This window comes from Crinia signifera, chromosome 3 (genome assembly GCF_055691185.1).
Source record: "Crinia signifera chromosome 3, ASM5569118v1, whole genome shotgun sequence".
NCBI lineage: Eukaryota > Metazoa > Chordata > Amphibia > Anura > Myobatrachidae > Crinia > Crinia signifera.
In genome coordinates, this window is record NC_139219.1 from 102,572,987 (window position 1) to 102,590,854 (window position 17,868).

At 43.3% G+C, this 17,868-nt stretch overlaps 2 protein-coding genes across 6 annotated transcripts in view; one reads left to right on the forward strand and one right to left on the reverse strand.

The window, feature by feature from the left end:
• TFB1M (transcription factor B1, mitochondrial) overlaps positions 1–17,868 on the reverse strand; it is a 62,346-nt gene that overhangs the window by 18,917 nt on the left and 25,561 nt on the right. For all 5 annotated transcript variants that reach the window (XM_083176322.1, XM_083176321.1, XM_083176323.1 and 2 more), the window contains exon 6: positions 16,520–16,639. In XM_083176322.1, the coding sequence (XP_083032448.1) occupies positions 16,520–16,639 (120 nt within the window). The remainder of the gene's footprint in view (positions 1–16,519; positions 16,640–17,868) is intronic.
• CLDN20 (claudin 20) lies at positions 14,050–15,707 on the forward strand. The gene has a single exon (XM_083174659.1). The coding sequence runs from the start codon at positions 14,149–14,151 to the stop codon at positions 14,812–14,814; it is 666 nt and encodes a 221-aa protein (XP_083030785.1). The 5' UTR covers positions 14,050–14,148; the 3' UTR covers positions 14,815–15,707.

A 17,868-nucleotide genomic window follows, 5' to 3' on the forward strand; every position in this document is an offset into this window, starting at 1 on the left:
CTAGATCATCCAGTCACGCGTCTGGACCACCTTGCTCCATTATTGCTACAAATATCACTTGCTGCTCCATGAAATCTAATTCCATTACTTTTTATTGAACTTACCACTGTCTTAATATTGCCTTTTATGCCACTGTATTATTCTCTTAATTTTTCTTCCTGTTACCCCACACTGCATGGTACACCTCTACTATGCACAGCCTGTCAACAGCAACCTACACTGTGTGCCTCACTCTGGGCCAGATGCGCTAGGCTTCGGGGGTGATTGGGTGGAGAGTAATGGATGGCCGGCCGGTCAGCTCCTACCTGCCATGTCAAACTGTGTTTGAGAGCTGATTGGTTGGTTGTTTGTTGCTCTTCATTTTGTCACTTTTGAGACTTACTGCATCTGGCCCTCAGATGGTTTCTCCACTGGCAGGTTTCACCACATATTGATATGTTCATGTGTGGTGGGCATTCCTGGCCTTGGTCCTCGGGGCAAACTGGCAGTGGGCCACAGTGCAGGGCTGTTAGGGGTCAAGGGTGCAGGTGGAGGAGGGAGAGGACTACTTTGCCCATTCTCTCTACCTGCTGCCTTATGTCCTGACCATCCCTGCCATGCTCACTTCTTGCCTTCAGGTCTCCTTACCTGCACCTCATGTCACCTGTCTGTCTCCCCCTCCCTCTAGACCAGGGGTGGGGAACATCAGGCCTGTATGCAGCCCCCATAGCCGGTCTGAGTGCCCCGCCCACCCACTTTGCGGCTTTGCCGGGAGTCATGTACAGGGGAATTCTCACATGCGCGGTTATGCGCTGACCCCCGCCGCCCCCTCTTACCGCACTGCCCTGCTCGGGCAGTGCGATATGTAGCCATAGGCTACAATGGGCTATCGCCATATCAGAATGGCGATAGCTCAGGGGTGCGATGCCGGGCTGCCCGATGTTGATACATCGGGCAGCTTTGCATCCCCAATAGAAACCTATGGGGGATGCGGCCGGCGGCGCTGCAGGGAGGATCGCAGCAGGGATCAGAGATTCCTGCTGCGGTCCCCCTATGATACATTTAGGTGAAACTTAATATTTGCGGCTAACCCCCGAAAACGGGTGTTTTCGGGGATTTAGCCACAAATATTAGTTGATAAATGCGGCCCTCAATCACCTACAATTTATACCTGCATCTCTTCTCACTCACTTTCCTATATCTCAGCTGTATTGTGTTCTCAGAATTGTACTGTTATTGTGCTCTGTGTTTGTTCTTCTGTTGCTGTTATGTCCTGTTCTGTGTACCCCTGTTTACTTGCTACCGATCTGGCTGGTGCAATCACCATGTGGCGACCCTGAATGGCTGCACAGCTCAGTAAATATATGTTCCCCATGTCCGTGTCGCTCAATAGAGTACATCTTTTTTTTTTTAATTCGATAATTTTTTATTAAATTTTCAGACAAACAAACACACAAAAACAAATATATCCATATTACAAATGAGAGAAACATGGAATGCAAGGGCTGCAATGCAGGGTATAACAGAAATGTTTAGCATGGACCGAGAGTGAGATATGCTCCAAAAACAATGTAGGGCACTATCTTTTATCTGGCCAGGTGACAAAGCCTATCAGATGTAATAGAACAGTGGTAGTCCAGTTCCAGATTCTAATTTGATAGCAGGGGAAAGCTTTAAAGCAGGCATGTCCAACGTTGGCCCTCCAGATGTTGTGAAACTACACATCCCAGCATGCTTTGCCACAGTTCTGCTATTAGAGAATGTTAAAACTATTGCAAAGCATGCTGGGATGTGTAGTTTCAAAACATCTGGAGGGCCAACGTTGGACATGCCTGCTTTAAAGGATCCATAAGATCATAAATCCATTCAGGCCCTGAAGTATAGCACTTCTCTCTCAATATGGGCAGCATTGTGGGCAAGAGGATCCCAGGACAGCCAGCAACAGGATATATAGGAAGATCTTGCAGGAGGTCCCAGGGACGCTCAGACCCAGATATGACCACTGGAGACCACAATTCCGAAACGGAGAGAGATATAGGGGCTTTATACAGTGCAGCAACAGGATATTGAAACATTAGGTCCCAAACCAGTACAGCATGCTCGCCCTTGATTGAAGAGGGAAGGATTTCATCCTCCTCTGTAACATGGAACAATTGAAGAAGTCTGTTGGCAGATGTAGTAATAGCCTGCAGGATTATTTGTATGGAAGCTTCCATATCCATATGTACTACCCACCCACTTAATAATGGAGGAAAGTGTAAAACCAGCCACCCCAGAGCAGCTCTCTGGAAAAAGTGTCGACGGCTAGCACGTCGCCAATTAAGGATGATGGCACAGGATCTTAAAGTGGTATTGCTTAATTCCCTCCTCAATATGGCCACAGTCCAGCAATGAAAAACAGAGGTTTGGTGGTCCGGAGACCAGGAGAATAGTGAGGGCAGGCTAAAAGGGGTTTAAAAGCGTTGCTGTGCGCCAGCAAGACACCGCAGCAGTGTACAGGCAGGAGAGCCGTAGAGGAGACACACCAGCAGACTTCCGGCGTGGCCGCGGCCCAGTGTAAGATGGCGACGGCATCCAGATGTAGAGGCCGCAGTGGGAGGACCGCTCCGGAGCACCGCAGTCGTCCGAATCTCAGCGGGGAGCAAGCACTTGTAAGTGAGCTTTAGGCAGTGGGGCACTAGACGGGGTCGGGATTAGGTATAGGATTAATTACAGGATAATGTCCCGAGGAGCTCCCATCACCCACGTCCTATCTCCTTCCAATAGAGTACATCTAGTATATATCTGTACATGTCCTATATACGTACTGTTGGGATGCGGTCATTTGGTCTACTGCATTATGGTCGACAGTCATTAGGTCGACATGCTAAAAGGTCGACATGACTCTAGGTCGACATGGGAAAAGGTCGACATGATTCTAGTTCGAAAGGTCATTAGTTCGACCGGTCATTAGTTCGACAAGGTCATTAGTTCGACATTGTCTATGTCGACATTCACAAGGTCGACATGGAGTTTTTCACTGTTTTTTGAGCCAACATGTGCCGACAGGCGGTATTTCATGCCCTACCATCCACTAGGGCGTGGTGGGAGAATAAAATAGTGTGCCGAGCGTAGCGAGGCACCGTGCCCGACGCATAGCGAGCTCAGCGAGCGATGCGAGGGGATGCAGTGCACTTTAAACTGTGTCCATGTCGACTGTGTTGACATTCAGGTAAAAAAACAGTAAAAAACCCCATGTCGACCTTGTGAATGTCGACATAGACAATGTCGAACTAATGACCTTGTCGAACTAATGACCTGTCGACCTAGAATCATGTCGACCTTTTCCCATGTCGACCTAGAATCATGTCGACCTAATGGATTCGACCTAATGACTTTCGACCATAATGCAATAGACCAAATGATCCCAACCCGTACTGTTTTACTTGCTACCGAACTGGCTGGTGCAATCACCAAGTGGCGCCCCTGAATGGCTGCCTGGGTGCTGCACAGCTCAGTAAATATATGTTCCACATGTCCATGTCCCTCATTACAATGTATCTAGTGCAGGGCTGGGCAACACCGGCCCTCCAGATGTTGATGAACTACATCCCAGCATGCCTTGTATCAGTTTCAGCATGGCCACATAGCAAAACTAATGCAAAGCATCCTGGGATGTGTAGTTCATCAACATCTGGAGGGCCGGTGTTGCCCAGCCCTGATCTAGTGCATATCTGTATGTGTGCTGTATATCTGTACTGCCATTGTTGCTCGTTCGGATAACCCTTAGTATTACAGTATGTGCATTAATTTTAATATCTGTAAAGCACCTTGAGTCCTGTTCGAGAAAGTGCACTATATAAATAAAAAACTTAATTACTTTGTAATAACCACATTTACATTCTGTATGACAATTAAACATGATTTAGTATATGCCATTATTAACCACAATTCACTTTTCAATGAACTTTCAGCTCAGATGCAAATACTGCAGCAAATTAACATTTATCAAACATGACAAGCCTTTTCTATTCATGCACAATATACTGTAGATCAGACAGAAGCATTGTTTAAATTCACCCTGAATTTCCAACTGGAATACATTATAACAATGCATCAATAAAACAAAGCAAAGAGAAGTAGGGTGATGTACTACAAGACAAAATGTACTAACATGAATTATCATGATAAACGTATATACAGATAAGGTTTTTGCCAAATATAAAGCGATTCTCAACAAGAAAAGCAAGGCTGCACTTGAAATGATAATGTAGCCATGGCAACAAAAATGAGACATTTTATCCGTGAAAAGGAAAATTTTGTAAAAAACATTGATGTGTCAATTTACTTTGCAAACAAAGATTAAAAACAAAAACCAATACATTAAATTCAAAACAAATAGCTTGTTACTCTAAAGGGGCATACACACAGGGTGACTTTTGCCTATTTTCCAAGCAGTCCCGCATGTCGCCATCGTCGGCTCAGATATTTAGTGCATGCAGTGCCCTGTGTGTCTGCCCCCTTAAATTGGCCAAAATTAACTACAGGTGTTTAAGTCACACAATTAACACTTTTTGACAGGAATTACTGTAGTGGCTGTAGTCATACAAACTGACAAATCAATGCAGGGACATTCATAGGAAACCCCCCACCACACATCTCAGTGTTACAAAAACCTTTTAGTTAAGAGACTTTCAAAGCAACGATGTATGCCAAATATTTCACCTGTCTGACATTTAGTTTATTAAATATTGATTTTTCAATTCATTACATTATAAATAACCGTGTTACTTCAAATAAACTGGATAAGGAAGTTGTGAGAAGTTAATAAAGGAATCACTCTAATATGTTGAACCTTTACGGTAACTTTTCCTTCCAAATCCAAAAATCCATACCAAATTACTTTATCTGCCATACGTTTTGCGTTATGGCATAACAGACATTTTCTAATTAAAAACAACATTAGGGCTCCCAATTATTTTGGGGAGCTTGACAATGGTATACGATTTAATTACATCGCTAGAACCACTTTGCAGATTAGGATAAATAATTTTAGATTGTGAGAAATGCAGCAACCAGTGATCCTGGAAACTCAGTCTGCTACCATTATGAAAAAGTTCTGCAGATAAAACATTAAGAATTTCAAAAAACATACTGTAATCCTTTCTTGTCTCACAAAAAAAAAATAAGAGACAGAAAAAACAGTTAAGCCAGGACAGAAACTTTGCCCAAAATGCAGAATTTTATTTTTTTATTCAATTTGCACATTTGTTTTGTAAGCACACCATTAAAAAGGTCTAAAAATTGGTGCATGTGGAAGGCTTTGCTGTCCGTCAAAAAAAAATGGACTAAGTTTGACCAGCTCTTTGCCGTCTGGTCAAAACCGGATAGTGTAAAATAGTCCTTAGGGTATGCCTCCTAATGTTTCTTTTCACCCCTTGCTCTTTCACTGGTGTACAACCAAGGTATTTTATATTTTCAGCTCCCCTCTTTATGCAGGTTCAATAACACCCGGCACCAGGGAGTCTGCATCTTCTTGGAGGGAGGAAGGGGAACGGGGGGGGGGGGGGCAGTGGGTGAAGTCGATACCTCAGTGACGTGAGGGGCCAATTCACTTGGTCTGAGGAATAAACCTTGAAAAAAATACCTTGAAAAAGCTGCTGAGAGCAGCGAAACGCGTTGGTGCATACAAGTGACCCAGATCACCCTACAGATTTGCCACAACGATTTCTGAATTCCACACCACCCCTACCAGGACAACATCATTTGCAGTGGGACTCTTGGCTCTCTCAGACACCACCTTCACCATCAGCAGGAATAAGCACCCTGGTCCTTCCATCTATCCGAGGCAAAAACAACCATTTGGAGGTACGCCACCCCCTAAAAACAGCCCGGCAACAACAGTGAAGGTTTCCAGTGCTTCCTGGCAGTGAATACCATCCACTATATCTGACAACCCTATAACATCTTCTGAGAGCCCTATTCCTCAGACCAAGTGAATTGGCCCTTCACGTCTCTGAGGTATCGACTTCACCCACTGCCCCCCCCCCCCCCCTCCCTCCTCCCTTTCTTCCCTCCAGAAGACTCTCCCCACACAGGGACGTTAACTCAGGGTGTGGAACCCTCTCCATCCAAATAAACAAACGGATTACAAACCCAGGATCCCGATCAGAAAAACCCAGTGGACCGGACATTCACATATCTAAGGGTGACCATATGAAAACAAGGGTCATTTTTAGTTTTTATTGTTTTTTCTAATATGTATATTTATGTCTATTTTAATAAATTTTAATACCTTATTCACCATACACCTGACCTCTTAAAATTATTATTTTGTAAAATTAATCTTAGCGCAGTCGACCACCTTCTTTTTCCCTATATATTGTATTGGGGTTGACTCCCCCTTTTTTTAGATTGCAGCTTAATAGCCAAGCACACCCATATACAAGCGCTTTTTTTTGGATATTTTATATCCTTTTTACCATTTCCAACGAGAAGCATGGTGTGTGAGAGTTGGCAGTTCCCCGGAAACTCTACTAACGTTGTGGGTCTCTTTTTTTTTTTTTTAGTATGCAGTCATTAGTTCGACAGGCAGAATGTCGACACATGAAAAAGGACCATTTGGTCAAAGGTTGACACAAGAAAAGGTTTTATACTTTTCCATTCCAGTTGGCATAGAGGGAGAATATAATAGTGTTCCAAGTGCAGTGAGGCACCGTGCCTAAAGCATGGAAAGCATAGTGTCCACGTTTACCTGTCAAAATAAATAAAAACACTCATGTTGACCATTTCCCATCTCGACCTTCTGCATGTGTCGACCTTGTTCATGTAGACTGATGATGGTCCCCCTAGATACTGTCGACCTTATGATCCATACCATTTTTTTTGCTGTACATGCATCTTATTAGAGTCACTATGCCATTAAGACACACAAGCAGACCTTGCTGATAAATATTAGATGCATGCAGTGCATGTATTGTGTGACTGCGACAGTATCTGCTACCAAGTACGAAATATTACGTATTCTGTTTTTCAGATAACCACTGTGACGTAACATAATGAATGCAGTCACATCAAGGGATGTGGATCAGTTGGTCACCAGCAAGTTTCTAGACAGTCATTAGGTCGACATGCATTTAGGTCGACAGTGTCATAAAGGTTGACAGTCAAAGGGTTGACATGTTTTTTTTTTTACCCGAATGTCACACAGGCGACATGGACACAGGTTAAAGTGCGCCACGTCCCCTCGCATGGCTCGCTATGCTTCGGGCTTGGTGTCTCATTACACTCGGCACACATTTTTACTCTCCCACCACGCTCTAATGCAGGGGTGTCCAAACTTTTTGCGAAGAGGGCCAGATTTGATGAAGTGTAAATGTGTGGGGGCCGACCATTCAGCCTGACATTCTTTGAATCATTAATCACATCAGAATGGTCCCCCACTCTGCCTCCATTCACTGTATTTCCCCCAGCCTGCCCCCATTCACTGTATTTCCCCCAGCCTGCCCCCATTCACTGTATTTCCCCCAGCCTGCCCCCATTCACTGTATGTGCCCCACTCTGCACCCATTCACTCTGTCCCCCAGCCTGTCCTCCTTATCTTAATGTCCATCAGTGCCTCCATTCATTGTATTTCCCCAAGCCTGACCCTCCTTCACTGTATGACCCCCACTCACTATGTACCCCACTCTGCCCCCATTCACTGTATGTCCCCCAGTCTGCCCCTGCTCCCCCTTCTCTGAATGGCCATCACTGCCTCCATTCACTGTATGTCCCCCAGCCTGACCCTCCTTCACTGTATGTCCCCCACTCTGCCCCCTCCCTTCTCTGTATATTTCCCAGCCCCTTGTGTGAGCCAGAAGGAGAGGCAAAGCAGGCACAGGAGATGCTTGGGCTCCCACTGCTACCCTCCTCCACTCTGCATGTTACAGGAGCAAGCTTCTCCCTTGCTGCCCCCCTCCCTAAACACTGCTGTCACTGTGATTGTGGAGTAGTGTGATATATGATTGCAGCAGCCGGGGTAGGACGCCAAACACATCTGACTGTGGCGGTCGGCACCTCCTCACTGCAGCAGACAGGATGGTAAAGGCGCGCTCGCCGGGGCCCTACCTTTAGTGTCCTGTGCTGTGCTTCCCACATCTGATGCTCTGCCCGCTTCCAGCTGGAGGCCGCTTGAAATGACAGCACGGGCCGCAATTGGCCCCCGGGCCTGACTTTGGACATGCCTGCTCTAATGGATGGTAGGGCATAACATACCGCCTGTTGGCACAAAAACAGTGAAAAACCCCATGTCAACCTTTTGACTGTCAACCTAACTCATGTGGACCTAATGACCCTATCGACCTAACATGTCGACCTAATAGTGTTAACCTAATGACTGTCTAACAACTTGCAGGTGACATAATGACCGCATCCCACATCGGGAATAATTCCACATATTTAAAATCACTGAATTCAGCATGTGCCTCCTATTCGTATAGTGATGCGAATATGACCCATTTTAAAATAAAAAAAGTGGCAAAAACAATGCTTGTTGCTACACCTTGGCATGGTGCAAAGGGCTGCTTAACGTCCAACAAGGCTAGATGTATGTGCCATAGACAGGACAGATTATTATGGTTAACACAAGCTCTGGTAGCTAATTGATTTCCTATGAAATAAGTGGAGAGTTATTTTCAGTAATCCTTCAATTAAATAAAGTAAATCTTAAATAGTAGATTCTGCCACCTCCAATACATTGATAAGCCACCACAACAACTCTTGAACTGTATAGAACGTAAAAATGATAGAAGATATCTTATGATAAATAACATCAATTATGTCTGTTGCAACATCATTGCTGTGTGTATATACATTCCTAATCTGAAAGCTCTTTTACACGATCATACCATCACTAAAGCACTGCCAACGGTCAGAATACAGACACTGGTAAACCCAATTGAAGACCCCTGTCATGATTACCTTTTAAGTATACTAACCCCCCAATGCCCCCAGATAGTGCCTCCCCCTGGCCTCCCCCATTTTTGAGAGTCTAACCCAGTGGTAGCCAACCCTAGCCCTCGAGAGCTACCAACAGTTCACATTTTCCAGACAACCTAGCTGCTGCACAGCTGCACTCATTAATCACTGACACATTTTAAAAGATACACAGATGGAGCTAATTAGGTATTGTGATTCTGTGAGGAGACCTGCAAAACATGCACTGTTGGTAGCTCTCGAGGACTAGGGTTTGCTACCCCAGGTCTAACCCTAAGGCCGGTTTCACACACTCCGGCTCCTGCCGGACGGTGAAATCCCGCACGGCCAGGGAGCCGTGCCGCACACATTAGTTGTGAATGGACACTATTGTGTCCATTCACACGGGACGGCCACGACCCGGCCGCACGGTTGCAGCCGGATCCCGCCACTGGAAGGGACGGCTGCCGGGCTGTGGCCATCCCTTCCATGATAAACTAGTGTGTGCGACACGGCTCCTTGGCCGTGCGGGATTTCACCGTCCGGCAGGAGCCGAAGTGTGTGAAACCAGCCTTACAATCCCATTATCCTTTCTCTATGGCATTTTTTTGCCATAGAGAAAGGATAATATTTTACAAGTACAAATACTGTGTGATTACTTTACCCTTTAGTAAATTCTGTGGGTGGAAATGGCAGGGGAGGAAAGAATTTGATAAGAAAATCTTTCAGCTCTATTTGACTCCTACTTTTTTTTAAACTTTAGCTGTACTGATATTCATATTTCACACCACATAAAATTAAAAGATATGTGGTACTTTAAAATAGCAGGGTCTAAAATAGTAGGAAAACTGGTGAGGATACATTTGTTTGCTTATGGACCCCCTGTATCTGTTCCTGTTTTAATAATATTTTATTGTGTTTTTTACTGTTGTTTCAATAAACCATCTTTCTGGAGAATAATTGAGTCCGTATCCAGAATTGGTGATCTTTTGGATGCAAAAGAAAACAGGGATTATTTCCCAGGTCAGTACTGGTACATAGCAACGGATAAGCTACAGGAACTGCTGAGGCTTGGCATACCTACCAACAGTTCCGATTACTGCGGGAATGTTTTCAGGGACATTCCCAAGTCCCTTCCGTGGCTGGCAGTGTCCCGCGGCGAGGGGGGGGGGGGCTGTTGGGAGTCCCCCTGTTGGCTGTGGGCATGACTAGAGGCTCACAGAGCCTCTGGGTCATGCCCCCATAGCGTCAAAATGGGGGCGTGGCCTCGCAGGAGAGCCGCGAGTATAGGCCATGCAACCCTGTGTCCCCCCTCCATCTCCCTGTAAGTTGGGAGGTATGGGCTTGGATGTATAGTCACCATAAAGGGATCCTCACTTTGGCGGTGCTCTATTCTGGTATAAGACTCCCAGTGTAATGTAGGGTACACACCAGAACGATTTGGCCCAAAATGACCCAATTTAGATACAACGGTCCACGATCAGATCGAACCCGGATCGTATGCAGATCGTGAGCTCCACAGATCGTGAGCAGGTAGCACGATCGTCTTATGACCTGCTCATGATCTGTATCATTCTGGTGTGTATCCAGCATAAGACTTCAAGGCTATACAGCAACGGTTACAAGGGTTGGTTCAGTAGTGTACCAAATATAATTTTTGGTCATGGTGATAAAAAAAACAAAAAAAAACACAGTTCTGGTGGTTGCTAAATATAAAATACAGATGTAGCCGGTCTCATTCAGGCAAGGGCTGGCGAAACTATCGCCAGCCCCCACCAGGGGGGTGCGTGTGCCCGAGACAATGGCGCGCCCCATGGTAACGGAGCTTCACGCCAACATCTGCTGCCTCCCCCGCCGATGGTCCCCCTCACCGCCCGATCGCCCAACCTGTCTCCCTGAAGTGGAGATGGGCAGGATGCCACCGAGAGTCTGGGACATGGATTCCCTGTCTGTCGGCGCTCGCCAGAAGGGACATTCTGGTGGGCGCCGGGCAAAGATGACAGGGGCTCCATCTGTAAGTAGATAAAATACACAATAGAAATCTCTACCACCATATAAAAGAACCCAAGGATGACCGGTAAGAAAAGTGATCTTAATTGTTGAAACTTTCAGCCTAGGGGAGCTGTTGAGAAAAAAGTTAATATTTCCAAAAAGGTCTGAGGAGAGTCAGCAATGTGCAAACATGGGAGTCCCGGTTACTCCCAATATTTAGGCTAAAGGCCCATACACACTAGAAGATTATCTTTCCAATCTGGCTGGTTGAAAATCTGGAATTTTTTTGGGAGCAAATGACAATTGACTATTTGCTCATAAACATGTAAAATAGACTTTTTCAGATTATATATTCTTCATGCAGCAATTTTGTTTTCTTGAAAACAATTTACACTAGTGGTTCCTAAACTTTTCTTAATTACAGCGCCCTAGAGTAGCACAATTTTTTCACAGCACCCCCATGCCAAAAGTTTCTTATTGAGAATTGTAGAAAAATATTCAATTATGTAAATTATGTTAAGTACAGTTGTGGTATGGGACCGGTTTTTCTTTGCAAGGACTGGTTGTGCCTATTACATCAACTATAAATAATTTGAATTGGTCCTGGACCACCAACCCAGTGCAGCCCAGCAAGTGCCAAGATTCACCCCAGGGCACACCGTGTGGGAACCATTGGCTTACACTATGAAATCTTTCTATTTCTGGTCTTTTTGAAAAACAGAAAACAAACAACAAGAACACTATAACCAGTGATTTTAAGAATCGAATCTACTGCATCTACGTCTTTAACCACTAAACAGCCGTAACGCTCAGTTCAATAAGCTTCAAAACAGATGAAAGTGTTTAAATGATAATAAACTACAATTTCTGAAGTTTCAGAAAAAGAAAACGGTCAGGTGACTTCAGACCATACTTTCCAGAGTGGGCATTCCTAACCCTCGGTGCTCAAGGCACACTAGAAGGCCATGTTTTAAAGATCGTTTCAGCACTGTAGAAATGTTTTATTGTTTTAATGTAATCATCTATGCTGAAACCTGGATATCACTAAAAACGTGCACTGCTAGTGTGCCTGAAGAATCGAGGTTGGGAATGTCTGATCTATAGTATTTATCATTACCACCTGATACTGGTTTCTGTTCTGTGCAGCCTAAATACCAATTCCTAAACCCTGGACAAAGTGGAAGCAATGTGTTCCGTGAAAAAGTAATGTAGATTTTATCTTTATAGCTCTACAATATGAACAGTGACTATGCTGTGAGAAAATGAGAACTGTACTGTACACAGTACAAAAGACGCTTGTTTGTTCAATTAAAAGGTTGGTGTTGCCTCAGCATCTGCAATACAAGAATTTCCCTTCTTTGCATGTTTTGCTGTCTCACATTATTTCTCCAGGAAACCCAAGATGAACAAAACTTTCTACATACAGGACAGAGTACAAAGAACAGCAGACCGATCAAAAGTAAGAAAACGGTCCCTTCTTACAATATAGCTGAATGTTTATTCTTGGCAGTTAGCAGCATTAACATCTTTTACGCTACAGCTACAGTTTGTTTACCTCTAGCAGCAAGAAAAAGGACACAGACGTTTCTTTACCAGTAAGTGTCCTTGTACTGCCTCTCTGCAGCTTTAGGGATCAATCAGTAATTATGCTTATACAATGGTTATAGAGCACCTACTAATTACAAAACTGCATCTTTACTGCTTTTTTTTTTTCTTCACTTACACAATTTGGGTTCTTTTCACCCAATTCAGACATATGATGAGAAATCAGGTTAAAAAAAAAAAAAGGTCAAATCGTATGTACCTAACCGATGATTCTGATCAGACTGGCGGTCCCATGTGCAACGGATCAGAGATCACAAGGGTCGCACTAAGAATTTGGATCCTGCAGCCCTTGCTGGGATATCATATTCAAAAGTAGCATGCTGGGATTGTCAATTTAAATCTTTTTCAGTAACAATAACTTATCTTTAATTTTCAGCAATATATTTAGCACAAATTCTGTGTATTCTGTGAATGTGTCTTTGTCCTAAAATATGCAGGTCTAGAATCCATGGCATTGGACAGCAGTGCCAAACTTTCACACTGCCATAGAGTATTAGCATTTTGTGTCTTGGTTATACCTAGGATAATAGTTGTTTTTTTAATTTAAATATCTGGAAAAAATATTAAAGTAAGTAAATTGTGCCTACAGGTCATCCTGAGGATCAGATATGTGGTGGTTGTTTTGGACTGTCCACATGTTTAATGATTTGCAGCCTATTGACCATAAAAATTTGATTTGATCCTGGACCACTTACCCAATGCACCCTTGTAAGAGCTTAGCGGCACCCCATGGTACCTAGTCACATAGTCTGGGAACCACTGGCATTGAGGGATTAATATAATGACAAATAAGGTTAATATAGAGAAATGTGATGTGGCTTCACACTGTAATGGCTTATGCTGATCCCCAGACACCGTGCAATCAGTACTGGCGGTTCCCAAGAAATTAAAAAAAAAAGTACTTACTTCTCTGCACAGTAGGTTTGTGCTTTATAAATTATGTCGTCTTACTGCTCTAGACATTTCTAGTTCTAATAGTTGATGTAATTTATTTATATGCAAAATGATTCTAGACTGGATTGTAAGAGCGACACAACCTCACAAAGCGAGTGCAATGCTACAGAGCAAGAGGGCATGTGAATAAAAGTGTGCCAGTGATAATAAAGGACAACATAGCTAAAGAGCGAGACTGAAAGAAAGCTAAACAGTGAAACCGAGAAAAGAGAAAGCTAAAGAGTAAAGGCATGGTGCAATGAACTCCGAGCTTTTAGTACTAGATTTCATCTAATACAAACATCATTCTGCTTCTAAATAAAGCACTTCTAATCATGTAATCAACCCGCCTTCTCAGGGATATAACCATTGCTTAAAGGGTTAAAGCAGTGGTATTTACATGTCTAAGCAACAAAGGGTTCAGCGACCACTTCTTAAATCTTTATTTAACAAATAAATGCTCAAGATCTGTATGTGTTTGTCAGTGCAGGCTTTTATTCTCTTGAAAGGCTCATGTTCGCAACTGACAGAGCTCAGCTTTAAAGCCCTGATGTATTACTTATTTTGTTGCTGGCTTCCTTTCTCTGTTTCTCATCCCCCACTCAACCCCGTCATGTTCCTTTTTATTTCTCTACAGAAACCTTGCCAGAGCTGACAGAACAGACTAGACATTGAGACGGGAAAAGGTAACTTGGATAACCGTCCATGGCCTCAGTGGGGTTACAAATCACTGCTTTTGTAATTGCAGTGATCGGCATGTGTGGGGCCATTGTTGCTACTTTGCTGCCAAATTGGAAAATCAATTCAGACACCGGGGCCAACATTGTTACTGCCGTCACTCAAATGCAAGGTCTCTGGATGGACTGTACGTGGTACAGCACAGGCATGTTTAGCTGCACAGTGAAATACTCCATCCTTTCCCTCCCGGTCTACATTCAGACCATAAGGACTGCTATGGTATTATCCTGCATACTATCAGGTTTTGGAATATGCATTTCCATGGCAGGAATGAAATGTACCAAGCTAGGAGGTGGTCAACAGACCAAAAGCAATGTAGCTTTTGCTGGTGGGACATGCTTTTTGCTGGCGGGAATCTTTGGCATGATTTCAGTGAGCTGGTATATGAAGGAGATCATATCCAGCTTCATGGATCCATCCATCCCTGAAAGTGGCAAACACGAGCCAGGAGGAGCATTGTATATAGGCTTTATATCAGCTGGACTGCATATCCTAGCCGGTGCAGTCTTCTGTGCTTCGTGTACTAAGAAGCAGCAGGAAGAATTGGATTCTCATCCGAAAAAAACACAAGAGCCAGCAGATCAACAATCAGAAAACAACACTGCAGGTTATAACCTCCAGGACTATGTGTAACTGAAAGCACTTTACAGGAAAGGACAACATGTTTTACAGATGTTATATATGTATATATATTATTTTACCTGTCAAAAATGCTAATGGTGGCAATAATAGATTTTATTTAATGATGCTATTGTACAGAATACCCCTCCAATTTGCAATCTTGCTAAAAACGTTTATAGACAACTGTGCATTTAAAATAATAAAATTCTGCCGATTATTTTCTTGCAGACTTTTTAAAAATAACACTAATGATTTCTATAGCAATGAAAATACAAAGCCCCAAAAACACATCCACCCACACTGTGCAGCTGTAGAAATGAAAGGCAGAGTAGCTTAATGGTCAATTTATTCTTTTCTAATAATGGTACAAATGTAAGCCCATACAAACACCTGCTGTATATGTATTTCCTCACTTTGTAGTAGCAATAGAACACAAAACTAAAAGCAGAGCTGCATTCAGCATGTAAGAGAAAACCTAGGTAAGAGGTTTTCTAGTACTGCCTTAAGAAGCTAACATTTAGAACTTCTTTACAGCTAAATGTACAGCAAGTCAGAAAAAGAAATGTTTGTATACTAAACGGTTTGTTTTTGCTGCAGTCTAAAAAAATTAGATCTAAATTGATGAATTAATGCCAAGTACAACAGTGCACAAAGTTGGTCCTAGGGACCCCACACAGTGCAGGTCTCCTCACAGAATCAAATAGATCTTTTAAAATGTGTGTCAGTAAGTAATGAGTGCACCTGTCTTGGAAAACGTGAACGGTGTGGGGTCCTGACCGACTTTGAGAACCACTGCAATTTTTCAGTGTTCAAACTACTAATGATTAGGTTTATACCATTTTTTGGGGATTTTGACTTAAAACTGGTTTATCAATTATCTTACTACACCTACTGCAGCATTACTTACTGACAGATTCCAACACTTTATAAACCACGTAGAAGATTCATCTAACCTTAAATCTTAAGAGGTGTTATGAATATTGTAAATCTGCAATAAATACAGATTTTGCTATTTGGTAGTTGGTATTTTAGAAGTGCAGTATGTATATTTCATCTGATTTGTGCTCTTGTGGTGATTACTAGATTTACAAGCTTACTCTTTTTGCATGTAGATTCACCTTTATTAGGATCTGCCTGCCACATGCAGATTCTATTTAACTATTCATGTTGTAATTTTATACACCTGGTTCCAAATAAGGGCCGGATTCAGACCAGACTGCTGTTTTGCATCGGACCGCGATCAGATAGCTGTCGCCCACACAGAGTGAAATCCCACCCCATGAAAGTCTATGAATGACTTGCTAAAGTATCGCTGAGCTGCAAATCAATTCGTAGCTCACTCAATATGGAATGATTTCCTTAGTCTGTACAAGTGTGTATGTAACCTGAAAAGGCCGGGGCTGCCTGCGTTTTTCCTGACACTCCCAGAAAACATCCAGTTACCACCCACAAACAGGTACTTCCTGTGAAACTGAGGGGGGATTGTGAATAGATTCATTGGTGTTTTGTCGCCGTTTGGTGTAGCACATGTGCAATTGATTGATAATAGTTCATCTTTTGAACTTGCACAACAGCAATCGGGTCTGAATAAAACAAATCAGTAATATTGAAATGGGATGAGTGCAAATGTCATAAAATAACCTCAGCACACGGGTTAAAAACACACTAGTTAAGCTGCAAAGGGGTTACATAACATGAAACGTTGAAGTCATCTTACCTCAGGTTTAGGAACAAAAGCTCTACCAGGAATAGAAAAACAATGTTTCACATTGCAGAGATACTGGGTCATGATAGACAGTCGGCTCCGCTGTTTGTTACCAGTGGGGGCTGTCATCCTCTGTGAAGAGTTAATAGTACAAAAGGAGAAAAAGCACAGGTATAATAGCATATATTTACAACAAGGTTTGGACAAACTTCTCTAATAGTTATTAGCAGTGTCCAAAACTGCCGGCTTCACATAAGAAATCCCAGTGTTGGACTGGACCCTTTATTGGCAAGTGCATACACACTTGCAAGATATGGAGGGGCAACAGAGAAACAGTGGATGCTACTCTACATTCACCAGTATGGCATTTATAGTGATGCCTTCTGGTTCACCCTGCAACAAGGCCAAACAGAAGACATCGCTAAGGACTGTGGGAGATTGAAAACAACAGATACTGAATGATCCAGTCGTTGTTCCGGTTTGAGCAGAAACCCCCAGGGAGTGGTGTAGATATGGAGGTGTGTCACTCACATTTTGGGTTCATGCCAAATCCAGCAATTGCATCTCCGGATGCAGATGTATTGACCATGACAGCTTTGGTGCGATAAGCATTCCAAGCAACGTTAGGGCTGCTCAGATATCCCAAAGTCTGTGCAATTTCCCAATATTTCTCTATATAACGATCTGAAGCTGGCAATGCAAATTTCATTAGAAAATATGGCACCTACACAACTATGCGTGAATAAATCAGATAACTGTTCTTTGCACTGATGTGGAAGAACCCATCATGCATCTGGCCGCGCAAAACACCTTTCCCGAAATAAAGAAACTGAGGCGAAGCAGTTTTCACCATATGCGCAAACACATTAACCCATGCCATTACAGTAAAAGTCTTTTTAATTGGTGTGTGGCGCAATGTGTAAGGGGCATTACGGTGTGTGGCGCAATGTGTAAGGGGCATTACGGTGTGTGGCGCAATGTGTAAGGGGCATTATGGTGTGTGGCGCAATGTGTAAGGGGCATTACGGTGTGTGGCGCAATGTGTAAGGGGCATTACGGTGTGTGGCGCAATGTGTAAGGGGCATTATGCGGGAGCGCATGAAACTATTTTGGCTTGGGGGAGCAAAATTTATAGTTATGCCACTGCACCTACAGCATTAGCATAATGTCTCAGATCTGCTGTGACCGAAGACGCAGCACTGACCGCACTTGCATCCACCCCTGAATCGGGTGACATGAGGATCTAATCATGCATTTGTCATTAGGAGTAAGGATCTTCATAGTGTTGTATGTGAAGGTTGCAGATAATTCATTCTGATGACCATTCAGAAGAGTATATTTTATAATTGCTATGTAAAACA